Source organism: Pavona decussata, unplaced genomic scaffold (assembly GCF_977016875.1).
Source record: "Pavona decussata unplaced genomic scaffold, jaPavDecu1.1 SCAFFOLD_431, whole genome shotgun sequence".
NCBI lineage: Eukaryota > Metazoa > Cnidaria > Anthozoa > Scleractinia > Agariciidae > Pavona > Pavona decussata.
In genome coordinates, this window is record NW_028145788.1 from 272501 (window position 1) to 285313 (window position 12813).

Here is a 12813-nt window from a genome sequence, read left to right on the forward strand (position 1 = left end):
GTGATCTGTGCACAGGCAGCCCAAGCTCACTATCAGAGAACCGTTGAATTATAAGGATTTGTATGGGAATACAACGGATTTGTGTAAAATGGTAGAAAGTAACAGTGTTTTGTCAATAAAGTCAACTTACCCTGTTTCTTCTTGTATTCTTTGTCATTTACCAGCTTTTCAAGCCGATTCGGAGCGATTTCGGCGAGTTAGCGTCATTCGGGTTTCTACTGTTAAGTGTAACGAAAGGCCGAACTCTATTTCAGCCATGTCCGAAACACGAAACCGAATAAATCCGTTGAAATCATCCCTGGTGTCCCAATTCCTTCATAGGATCAAAGCAGAGGTAAATAGCTTTCCTTCCATCGCATTTCCGACTCGATTGAAGCCGTATCACGTTTGCTAGAAAGATTTTCTTTCAAGTCGGCTCGCTTCTGAAATTTCGAAAGACCCGCGGCCAGAACGCCATGGACACATTGAACGCTCGGACAGCACGCTGGGTAACAAAAGTTCCTTGGCACGGGGGAAACAGCGGTCAGTTGTCCACAGGCAAACAGATTTGTTCCCGGGGTCCCCTCGCGTCCTTTTTGTCAAGACCGTCGATGAACCATTGTCTCCATCGACCAATCAAAATTAACTTTTGTACTACCTCTGGAGGTTGTCCTTTTACCCGCAAATTTGGAAATACCAGTTTCTTTAACTGTGATTACGACGACGTCGTCAACGAAAACGGAATTTAAAAATTACACTCGCGTTTTCTGAATAAATTTGCGATATAATTTCTACTCATTTAGTTTGTGTAATGTGGCCGAACGATCCAGGAGCTAACGTCGTAGCCGGGCGACTTTAAAGCTCAGAAAGAGAAAGGAAAATAAATCATCATCGTTCTCCATAAAACGTTGAATGTGGTGATTGCACGTCCGTAATTGTTTGCAGAGGACGACAAACAAATGTACCGAAGTTTATAACGCACGTGCTGAGCCAGTGTTTTACTAATTAAAACTATTATTTTCTGAATTTCTTTGTTGCGGTCGTCGTCGTCTTTGCAGGTCTTACCGACAACGAGAACCGGCATGACCTGAAAGTACAGCTGTATTAGTTTATTTCATTTGTGCTAGCTCACGGTTATTTTAGCTTGCAAGTTAACTTCTACAGAAACGGCGGACTCAATAATCCAGATATCTAATTGGGAAAATACCGTTCCATTCAACAAAGTGAAATTTCGAAAATTTAAACCAGACTCTTCGATGAACAGGAAGATATCACTATGTTGCTTCTAAGGGGGGATTATTGTGTATAAATAGAGGTGTAAGTAGAAATTTAATACAGTATTCTCTTTAGTTCGTGAGTGAGACATATTTGGGTTACGTGTTCGCATTTTTTCGTGTTCTTGTGCCAATTGCGTTATTTTGGTCCGATTTTGACGCCTGTTGCTTTGCTGCTTTTAGGATAAAGTTAAATTGTGACCAGGAAGAGATTGCCAAATTCGCCGCAGAAGGGCACAATCTTTTGATTACAGGACAATCTGGAGTTGGAAAAAGTGAGGTGGTCAAGCGGATAATTAGCGCAGCAAACGCATGTGGGAAATCTATAGGTGTAATTTGTGCGAGTGGTATCGCATGCCAAGTTTACGATCCAGGAGTGGCATCCACAGTGCACTCTTTCTACGGTCTTATGACAGCCGAACTTCCATGGCGTCAAGTGATTGATCGATCCCTGGGCAACTCTGCAGTTTGCGATCGTGTTAAGGCCATCGATCTAATCTTGTGGGATGAGGCTAGTATGTCTAGTCAGCGAATGTTCGAACTTGTAAATGTCCTTCATCATGAAATAGCTAGTGATGAAGTAAGCGGTATGTTTCCATTTGCGGGAAAGCAAATGATCCTAGTGGGAGAATTTCTTCAGTTGCAGCCTGTCCCCAACATGTTCGATGAGGGGTATTATATGTTTGAGTCACCTCTCTTCGACTATGCAATTAGTCACCGCTTTGCTCTGACTAAAGTCATGCGCCAATCGGAAGAAGATATAGAGTTTCTCAAAGCTCTTTCTGACATAAGGATGGGGCAGTGTACGGAGGAAACCCAAATTTACCTCAGTTGCTCGCTGAAAAGGGAATTAACTCAGCCACTGAAAGAAAGTGCAACGCACATATTATTTCGTAAAATTCCTGTCGCCTTGTTGAACAGACAAGAGCTCGATAGCCTAGCAGGAGAACTGTTAACGTTCGAAGCCGCGTTTGAAAACAACAACTCCAACTGCATGAGTTGGCCAGGAGTGTCCGTATTGCAGGTCAAACGGGGATGCAAGGTTATGCTTGTTTGGAACATGTCTAATGATTTAAAGAATGGAAGTGTTGGTGTCTTTAATGGAATGAGAGGCGACGCCCTTTTGGTTTTCTTTGACGGTGTTGGCGAAGTAGAGATTGGAAGGAAAACTTGGATTAAGACAAATCGCTATGGCCAAAAAGTAGGTTCTGTCACTCAATTTCCCATTGTTTTAGCGTATGCAGTAACTTGCCACAAAGCCCAAGGGCTAACACTTTCCTCTGCCATCGTACACTGCTCACGCGAATACGTTTCGGGATTAATTTACGTCGCAATTTCAAGAGTCAGGTCCCCAGAACACATCCAAGTACTAGATTTCAATCCTCGACAACTGATGAAACCTCAACAAAAAGCGTTAGAGACCTGTACTTCGCGCCACTTAAGTGCTCCCGTCGAAGACCTCTCATGCTGCCGGCACAAACGTTTCGGCGATGAAACTCTTCTTACGGTTAAAGATCGATTTCAAGATGTAGGGGAAGACGATGTACATTTTTCATTTCCATCAGAAATACAAGATGGTCCCGTGCGTGCATTATTCGAAGATGATGATGTTGATGTCCCGATGGATTTGATGGAAATGTACAGCCGACTGTTAGCGCATGAATCAAGCCTTGCAACTCCCCCGGCCGAATGTTACACTAAATGCCAAGACTTCTTAACGGGACTTAAGACAAATGATCCTGTCTCCACCTTTGTGGAGGACAAGAACAGTGCTGTTGATACCTTATTAAGTGAGAGTTCTCTCAACCGGCTAAAATCGTTCACAAATTTAGTGTGGTTTCATTTTTTCTTGATGGTCGAAAACCACATTAAAGAAAACCCTGATGAAATTGTGGTTGACATCAGTCGTCAAGCGTTTACAGATGTAACCGGCAGGCTTCACGAATTTTTCACCTGTAACGATTTTACTCGATATCTTTGTTCCGTTTTTGATGTTGCGAAGTGCACACCAGTCCACAGAGCTGTTGGAGTTCAGCTTGCTACCTCATTGTACTGGCAATTTTTGGAACACTTGGCCGATGTTGTGAAGCTACGACGACAGGAAATAATTCCTTTTGATGTACAAGAAATGAGTGAAGTGGGAAAATCAAAGATTCGGCATGTTGGTGCTTGGGCTGTGAGAAAGGTTTTAAATCGCGCCAGAAAGTACATTTTAAGGAATGTAAACACAAATTCTCGTTCTACTCTTGCCTCGGTGAAGAAGCAACAATTACTTTGTGAATTGCTAGAAGAGAACATAATTCAACCCTACGCAGTGCTTGAGGAAAGTTCAAAGTTTCCCGAGACGTTGGAAGTGACTGAAGCGAGGCAATATCGTCAAAGAGGGCTTCTTCACATTTCAGATGAAGCTTATCTGTTCTTTTTGAAATTGGAGAAAAGGAGAGTGGAGCTGCTTAATCTGTACGTTTTAAACAGAGCACGTGAAGAAATGGTGGAATTGGCTTTGGTTGAGTTAAGAGCCGACCAGGAGTTGAAAGATAGTTGGCTGTCGTGCTTTGAACTAGTGGATGAAGATAAAAACAAGGTAATGAATAATTTTTTGTTGAGAAGTTGGGCGAAGGGGCCCACCTTTTTCTTCTGATTTCTGTCTTTTTTTTTTATTATTTTGGCAACTTTTTTTGGCGATACAACTATTTTTTTCGGAAATTTTGTTTCGCACAAAAAAAAAAAGAAAGAAAGAAAAAGATACAACGAAGTTAATCAATTTTACAGCAAAAACTGTGGAACCGCGGGGAAGAGCCATCAATCAGTTACAACTGACTTCATTTTCTGATTTTCGCGGCTGCACAACAAGTCACATGAGCGAAACTCTGAAGGCAATCATTAATTTATTTTTTTTGCAATTAATAGCAAGCACAAAACCGTTAGAGGGGAGTCTGTAGGTTTTTCAAGAGCCCTTTAACACATCAATCGCGAACAAGACATTCGAGAAAATAATTCCGAAAATCAGAGATTAAAGGTATGATAATATAACATAACAGCTTTCACTTTTCCATCATTGCATTCAACAGGGCCTCATTGGGCAGCTTTTGGAAAGCATTTTGTTATATTACTTGAACATGGGTGCTTCGCAATTTCTAAGAGATTTTCGGAGAGAATACTTGATTCAGAAGACAGCCGAATTGAGGAAACGAGTCCTGCAACGGAAAGAAAGAAACAAAGAGAAAACAGACAGTGCACCATTTCAGGTATTTGAATTCCACTTTGTTTACTTTTAATATGGTTCAAGGCTATAGTGTTTATAATACACCTCGCGTTGGAAGCAAAATGCGTGGCATAGCTTAAATCAGTAAGAAAAAAAATTGCATGATAAACTTTTGGGTTTTTCGGAAACAGTATCTATATCAAATATTTACATACCTAAAACTTTAGCTTTTTACTTCACGCCTATCTGGACCAGGGAATCCCTGATTATGGCTCCTGACCTAACCTTTGCACTAGTACTCCCACCCTAACTCCCCCCCCCCCCCCACCCCGCCTCCTCCGCCACCACACCCTAATCACTCATTATTTACGGCGATTTACGGCTTTCCTCCCCGGGGGGGGGGAGTACTCCCATAGTTTTTAGCTGGGGGTTTGCCGCTGGGACTGTAAGAACCCTAACCTATACTTGACAATGTTAACCTTTATTTTGCAACCCTATTCTAGAGTAAACACTAAAAATCCCTACCCTATCCTAGACGTCGTACTGCCCGCCGTACCGATTTTTAAATGCCATTTTTACCGCAAAAAATCTCAAACTAAATTCTTCAAGCAACTAATTAGTTTCGCGGGAAATGGTACCCTACTCTAGACCTAAACTCTCTGATTTCTATACCCTACTCGCTTAAAACCACATAGCTCATATATGGGAGTTCCCCCCCCCCCCCCCCCGCTGGGGGAAGGCTGTGCAACGTACAAGTATTTATGTATCGATGCCATGAACACTTGGGACCCCCACTTGACTTCGATTCTGGAGTAAGAAAACGAACGCTTGGAGTTAACTATTATGAACTATTGATACCAGTAGGACGTGTTCCCAGCTTAATTACTTTCCGTGTTATAAATTAGATCAGTTAGTCAATGCTGTTCTCTTACAGGAAATTCTTAAAGACCGCAGTAACAACAAAGTGGTTTCCCACGGTCGACTGGTTGCCTTCACCCATCAGCACCGAGGCCCAGCATCACTTAACCGAGTTTACAACAAAACTCAGCTAATCGCTCTTTGCGAGGCATACGGCATCCAAGTTTCTATAAGGTCATCAAAGACAGTCCTTGCTCAAGCCCTTCTGGGATCAATTGCAAAGCATACTTATATTCCTTTTCCAGCTTCAGTAGACAATAGAATGTTCACAGTGGTTGAACGATCTGAAACTGATGGGCACATAAGGATGCGGCTTTCAAGAGGTATGTATCACTGCATTGTTGTCACATATCAATACAATAAGTCTCCGGTGATAATTCTTCAATTTTCTTGAAGTGAACCTTATTAGGCTCATGCATATTCATGTACAATTAGTTTATTGCATTACCGCTAAACTGAAATCGTGTCTGCTGATCAGGGACAGCAGCTGACTTAATTAAGCTAATCTATCAAATTCAACACGTTTGTTGTAAATATCAGCACAATTTTTAAGAGTGCTTCCAATAAAGGATACATCAAATGCAAATTTAAATTATTTTATATGATTGCATGCACTGAGTCATGGCTGTCAATGTTATAAGTATTTGACCAATTAAAAATTACCTTTACAATGGAGACTAAATTGGACCATATATGCATGATACTTCTCAGAAAAAAAATGATAACTGGCCATGCCCACAAATATACTACAAAAGCAAAATATGTGAGTTCCATTTTCATTGGCATATTAGCAACATGACTCTTGTAAAAGTTTTAAATTGAAATGATTGCCTTCACAGTAAATATAAACAAGTATTAGTTGGTTCATTGCAAACCAATTACTGAAGGTCTGGTGCCATTGCTGCTGCTATGGCATGATGCATTACTCTTTGGACTGATGGTAGTTTGCCCAAGACGAATAGAATTCTGGGTTGACTGCTGTTGCAAAAAAGTGGGATTATCATTTTGACCATTACATGATCGAATCTGGCAAAAATGATTTTCTGCACAATCTTGGTTAACTATTGCTGGCTTAACAACTGACTCAGCAAATTTTGACATCTTATAATGTACCAGCGATTGAAATCCAAGGCACATGGATTGTAAATCAAACCATAGTTTGTTTGAAATAAAGTGCTTGCTGTTTCCTTGTGTTTCACTTGCCCAGTTGCACATCCAGTGGTAGAATTTGTTGAGCTTTTGCAGTCTCTCATCTTCTGTAGAACTGATGTAGAGCTTATCATTAAATAAGCTGACAAGCTCACTGGTATGCTGCAGTAGTTGTATAGCAGCATCCAATGAATCACCATCGGTTTTCATTTGTTCCTGGTATTTCTGTAAATCAACATAACATTGATGTATATTATAATAATAATAATAATAATAATAATAATAATAATAATAATAATAATAATTCGAACATATATATTTGCATAAATCAATTACATATAATTAGAGCAAATATTGTTCCTCTTTTTTTTCTTAGAAAATCACAGCTGCATAGACTTAATATATATATTAATTAAATAATATTAGAAGTTTTATTTAAGAATGAGTTCAGAGATTTACCTGCATGAGGAACAACATCTTGTTGTCCAACACATCTTCAGCAAGCTTGTTCCTCATGATAGCTGCAGAATCCAAATCTATGTGCTGTGGTGTTAACTTTTCATGTAGCGGGAGGGAGAAGCTCTGTTGATCCCATTCAAAAGTACTTCTCCATTGCTTCCATGTGATTTGCTTTCCATTAATTGTGAGGCACCTTGGCTTTCCAGTTTCATTACTCTTGTGTAGGTTGTTTCTTATTTTCTTGATGTTGTGCTGTTGAATATAAAACAAATCATAGGCTAAAAAGTCAATGAAATTATAGCCTATAGAGTGTGTGCACGGCGGCCATGCTGGAGGACTAAAACAATAGAAGATGTTTGCATAAAAATAGAATATATTTTCCAAAGGAAAATCATTGTATTGTTCTGGTCCTCCAACATGGCCATCATGCACGCACTCTATTAAATCATTTCTTTACAAATTTTATATTTTGTGTGTAATTGTTGTTCAGTTAATAATTCAAAAAAAGAACAGGTTACCCTAGAACACTAGTTTTAAAGCAATTAAATTAAGAACTGAGAAATTATTGTGAGTGTCATGATCACACTTAATTAATAGATCCATTTCATAAATTACATTTACTAGAAAAATTACCTTTGGGTCCATGATGAATACCATGGCTTCACCAGTATATATATTTGGTGTCACAAACTTGCTTTCAGCAGGGTCTTTGTTCCTGAAATGCATTTGCACAAACTGTCGGTTGCAGTCAGCACCATCCAACACACACCAGTAAATCCTTCAATAGAAAAGACAAATAGATATGTGATGATCAGTACGTAGTACCTCAAATTATGCCATTATTTGCAGCCTCTTTTCTTTCTTTATAAGGTTCAACTTAAACCGGAAAGACTCTGGAGATCCAAAGCTACCCAAAGCTTATAGTAAGTATTAATAATTAAATTGTGTCTATATTAAGTACTGCGCCTTTCAATAACATACGGACTCTGAACTTCAACCCCAGCTAATGATTTGCGTGTTTTACTGCTATCAATCATAATTACAGCAACAACCGACTGACCGCATGCAATACAGAAATTGACAAAAGGGGTCGAAATCCGTCAATCACAATACACCAAAATGGCCTTTTGATCCCGTTGAGCCAAACATTTTTGTTTCCTTAAGGATTTGCCTAACATTTGTTCAACAAAAGTTGAATGGATGCTGGGCACTGATGTTGGACAAATGTTTAACAGAGTGTTCCAAATTATGGCTTCAACACCATTCAACATCTTCGAGAACAAGGGAAATGTTGTATGGGTGTTGAATGAAAGTTTAAACTAATTTAAATTTGATTCAACATGCTTTAAACTTTTTTTTACACTTTCAACAATGTTGAACGACCTGTTCAAACACACCCAACATTTGGTTCAATTTGAACCAAATGTTTAAACTTTGAGGTGATCCACTCAACCCAAGTGATTGACAGCAATGAAAAGCGTTAGGGTTGGTTGAATCTTGAACTTCAGAGTCCGCATGCTATTGAAAGGCACAATAATAAACTTCGATTACCAACAATCTGCAGTTACTTATTATACCAAATTTCTTATAACAAGTAAATTAATTTTTTAACTAGAAAAGGTTGGCGGCTCATGCACTTACTGAAATCCAATTTCTAACATTTTCAGGACTCCCTCCCAAAACAGATGGTACAAATCACTTGGAGTACACTTCCCAGATGGCCACTGTGCGATAGGGAATCTAAAACCACAGTCACTTAGGAAAATGAACTGCAGAACATGACTGGCCAGTTCTGGTTGATTATCTTGACCTGGAAAGAGAGCATTTAACTGCAGTTAGAGTTAATATATCAAAATTTGAAATTTAATTTTTTTGAGAAATTCATTTCATGCATTATGCCATGTTATTTTATTGGTACAATTTGCTTGACACAAAGTGTATAAACTTTAAATATTTCCAGGCTGTTTGATGTAGGGGTTGTGACTATAATTTTATTTAAGTTCTCAGTGGTCTCTGCGCCTAATTTTGCAGTAAGTTATTAGGGCCCTGCAGTATCACAGATACCAGCCCAGCTGTTGGCACTCTTAAGATCCCCAAATTTTTCAAGGGCTTAGTGGCCCTGTTGCAACTGAGGAAGCTAGTTTACTGTAACTCAAAATAAGGTACCTTGACTTATATAGAGAAACATACCTGACAAAGTTCTCATAAGATCATGACCCTTTCCCAGGTCAACAAAGCCCACTAGCTTGTGCTTGCCACCTACTGAAGTCATTTCTAGACTCTCCTGAAAGAGATCAGTATTGTCTGTTCTTAGTTTATTGATTGCCAATTTATTTATGTATATTTTCTGGACAAAATATTATTCTTACTAATTAAACAGTGTCATTTATATATAGATGGGTATCCTTAGGGAGATAATGTTTTTGTCAGTCAACTTCATGACAGTCACAGAGAATACTAACACTATAATTTTACTATTAACAACACCATGTAGTGTTGACATGACATTGATTCTATTAGCCATGAAAACAGCTGTATACAGTTTTGTATGTCTAGAATAATGTTTGAGTGACTGTTTTTATTGTAATGATTGTTTTAAATATTAATTAATACATTTTATTGATAAATATGGTAACTGTGTAATTTAAATGTGCTTAATAATTTAATACATAGATTCATTAACAGTTAAGTTAGAAATAAATTACATGACTCTCTGTGATTTTATAAAATTTGAGTTTAAATAGAAGTTACCTGGATTTTCATCTCATCTATAGCAAAACCACCCATGTAATCCCCTGGCTTCAAGCCACTTTCTTTGGCAGCATCTCAGCACTTCATCATTCCACCCTAGGGTTTCTTTAACTTTGTTTTTGTAGAACCTGCAATAACATTCAATTTTTTTTTATTGTTATTTAGTACATGACATTGCCTACCGAGAATTAGCCTGTTTATTACAACAACAACAAGCTTCATTTCCCCTATTTGGGCACATTACAGTTGTTAAAAAATTTGTTAAGAAAGAGAGAGGGGGCTGGCTTAACCTGGATATTATTATAATTATTTGTTTTTGAATTTATAACATGGTTTGTTCTATTAGGTACATCTGGCTTCCAAATGTATATATGCAGTCCTGGATTAAAATTGTGAGCTATGTATACATTTTCAGTATGTATCAGTAGTATTAACCTGTCAAATTTACTTGACTTGGCATTATGTCAAAAACTGCATGGGTTCATCAAAAGGATGTAGTTGTGATATTCAAAAGTGCAGATAAAATAGGCTAATGAAATATATACCCAGTTATTGCAAATGAGATGGTTTTTAGTAAGCATAACTTTCACAAATCTATAGGAGATAAATTCAAAATTGGAAATAATTGAGACATGGGGAGTATGTTGCAGCAAGAAACATTCCTATCGTAATCTAAATAAGTTATGGGTCGTTCCTTACCTTATTGTTTTATTGCTTGGAAGGATTATAAATTGACGAAGAGGATCTAAAACATGGGGATTCTTGCAGTAAAGGTCAAGGCACAATCTCATGACCCTAATGTAAAAAAGAATTGAGGATGAAAAAGTTAGTTACATTTAATATAGTTTATTGAATTATTCAATAATAAAATTTCTAATTTTATCTACACGTATCCTGGCCATGTACAAGAATAAGAAATAATTTAGTGAAATTAAAAAGGTTGTGTTACTGCAATATGTCAATTATTATACAAGTGTTCATTTTAGATTTTATCCACTGGGAAACAATAATACCAATTATGTTACACTAAAACAATATGGAACAGAAGTCAGGGCAATATCTACCATGACAGAGATACTTCCACAGAGCTCCATAGTAGTTTCTTAATAACACACCTCTAAGCAGTGGCTTGGAAACTGATCAAGACACTGGTTGGAGGGGGGGTATCCCTACAGGGGTCCCTGCCAAAGAAAAGTAATGGGGGTGATCGTCCTACCTTTTAGGGGTTAAAATTTGTGTTTTTGTACCCATTAGGGAGCTTAAGTCTAAAAATGACTTCCGTCACAGGTATGGCAGTACCTTTTAGGGTATTGAGGCAAGAAATATGAGATCACAAGAACTATATGTCAGTCAACTGTCAGTTTGTGTATAGAGCTTTTTCATAAATGGCGGCCGATAAATTATTCTTTTGTTTTCATGAAAATTAGCCTTACTAGCCGCGTCAGCATGTGCAAAATTCAAAAGAATTTTGACTCTGAAATGAGGTTAGTAGGGCTAATTAACATATATTGCAAAGAATAATGAATGGGCCGCCATTTATGAAAAAAGTCTATTGCTTTAGAGTTGGTACCTGTTAGGATGAAAATTTGTTAGGACCACGCCCACAAAACAGAGTTCTAGTACCTTTTAGGTAGTTATTTTAAAAATTTCCGACGAACACCCCCGTGACTTTCATATGGGAGTTCCTTCCTCCCCCCCCCCCCCCCCCCCCCAGATCAAGACTTTCTTGGTGCTTATCATTTGAATACACCCTCAAATTAATGGTTAATTACATTTTTGGACTTACTTGGGATGCCAACGATATGCATTTTTACTTTTGCATGCCAGAAGTTTCTGCTGCTGTTCCCACAAACTTGACATGTGCTCAGGGATGTTGTTTGCCCCTTGAAACATGATTGATAAGTCAGCATGGTCCTCGTCGGTCATCTCAACACACTCTGCCTCGAACGTTTCTCTCAATTTTTTTTCTCTTCTCTCGGCATTCAGCCTCTTTTGTCTTTCCTGGTGAAGTTGAGTAGCAATTTCCTCTTTGGAAAGGTAACGCTTGTTGGTACTGTGGTGTATAACTCCACCAGTTTCCATCTTCCTTTTACTTCTTTTCACGATGTTATGGTTGAGGTTTTGGCATTGTGTACAACACTGTTGTCCCGCGCTACAAATTATAGTGCAAGTGGAAGAGAAAGCCCTTTTTCCTGCAGTTTGAGTGGAATTGTCTTCATAAATTCCACTTTCATGAGGCATCGTACTTGAGAACTCTACATCTTTAATCTGCACACCTCTACATAATGTTGAGGTTTCCACAGTCGTTAAAATCATCTCTAATCTTTCTCTTAGTGGGTGTTTTTCAAGAAAGTTTATGTCTATAAAGTCTTTCAAATCCATTTGGCATCCATGGGACGCGATGGAGTATCGGCATGGATTCAGTCCATTGTCCTTCTCTACTTTCACCTCAACTGATACTGTCTCATTTCTAAAAGACCAAGACTCACAACGAATAAATGAAAGAAAAGTGTCATGATCGTTCACCAAAAGCCATCCTTTCTTCAACGTTGACAAACTGGTCCCACTCATAGAGGGCTCAACTACACCACCATCAGGCATGACTTTTTTTTGGAGATTAAGGTAGAAATTCTGCCTTTGATTTCGTGATCCCCTTTTCACCATCTTAACTTTCTCTCCCCAAAGTTGTCTTACTAATTGACCTAATAAAGACGAATTAGCAGAGCAGTAAGGGTTCTTTTTAACCGTCTCAGCATCGCGTATAATATCTTTGACTGCTGTCAGTCCACCATCGCAATTTTCGTAGTTCGATAGCAACCTATACGAAAAAAAAATTGAATATATTGTGTGATCAGGCCCGGAATAAGCTAATTGTGTAAGCGATCGTCTTGTGTTCACAAGGAACCTACATAGAAAAGGAAATGTTTTTGAATTTACCATATTTTCCATTGAAGAGTTGAAGTCATCGGTAACGCGATTTAATCAGCAGCCCAAGAAATTCCGTGCTCTTAACCTCCTTAAACGAACAACACGTGCGAGCTATCGTAACTATCGCAAGTTGAAAAACAATAAATTTGT

At 38.4% G+C, this 12813-nt stretch overlaps 3 protein-coding genes across 4 annotated transcripts; 1 reads left to right on the forward strand and 2 right to left on the reverse strand.

Annotated features, from left to right (window-relative positions):
- The first annotated feature begins 4155 nt into the window (after window positions 1–4155).
- On the forward strand, window positions 4156–9305 carry LOC146450715 (uncharacterized). 2 transcript variants are annotated; one of them, XM_085100056.1, is made up of 4 exons: window positions 4156–4501; window positions 5393–5699; window positions 7855–7907; window positions 8652–9305. In XM_085100056.1, the coding sequence occupies exons 1-3, from the start codon at window positions 4373–4375 to the stop codon at window positions 7863–7865; spliced, it is 447 nt and encodes a 148-aa protein (XP_084956182.1). In that variant the 5' UTR covers window positions 4156–4372; the 3' UTR covers window positions 7866–7907; window positions 8652–9305. The 2 variants fall into 2 exon arrangements, with proteins under 2 accessions (XP_084956182.1, XP_084956181.1); XM_085100055.1 differs by lacking the exons at window positions 7855–7907; window positions 8652–9305 and having other exon boundaries at window positions 5393–5781.
- Window positions 5838–9812, reverse strand: LOC146450716 (uncharacterized). Its single transcript, XM_085100057.1, has 6 exons — window positions 9736–9812; window positions 9175–9268; window positions 8626–8794; window positions 7618–7762; window positions 6985–7236; window positions 5838–6750 (listed from the first exon to the last, which is right to left on the reverse strand). Exons 1-6 carry the CDS (start codon window positions 9769–9771, stop codon window positions 6241–6243), a joined length of 1206 nt encoding a protein of 401 aa, XP_084956183.1. The 5' UTR covers window positions 9772–9812; the 3' UTR covers window positions 5838–6240.
- A 618-nt stretch (window positions 9813–10430) lies between these two features.
- On the reverse strand, window positions 10431–12813 carry LOC146450717 (uncharacterized). Its single transcript, XM_085100081.1, has 3 exons — window positions 12673–12813; window positions 11522–12553; window positions 10431–10530 (listed from the first exon to the last, which is right to left on the reverse strand). The coding sequence occupies exons 1-3, from the start codon at window positions 12699–12701 to the stop codon at window positions 10431–10433; spliced, it is 1161 nt and encodes a 386-aa protein (XP_084956207.1). The 5' UTR covers window positions 12702–12813.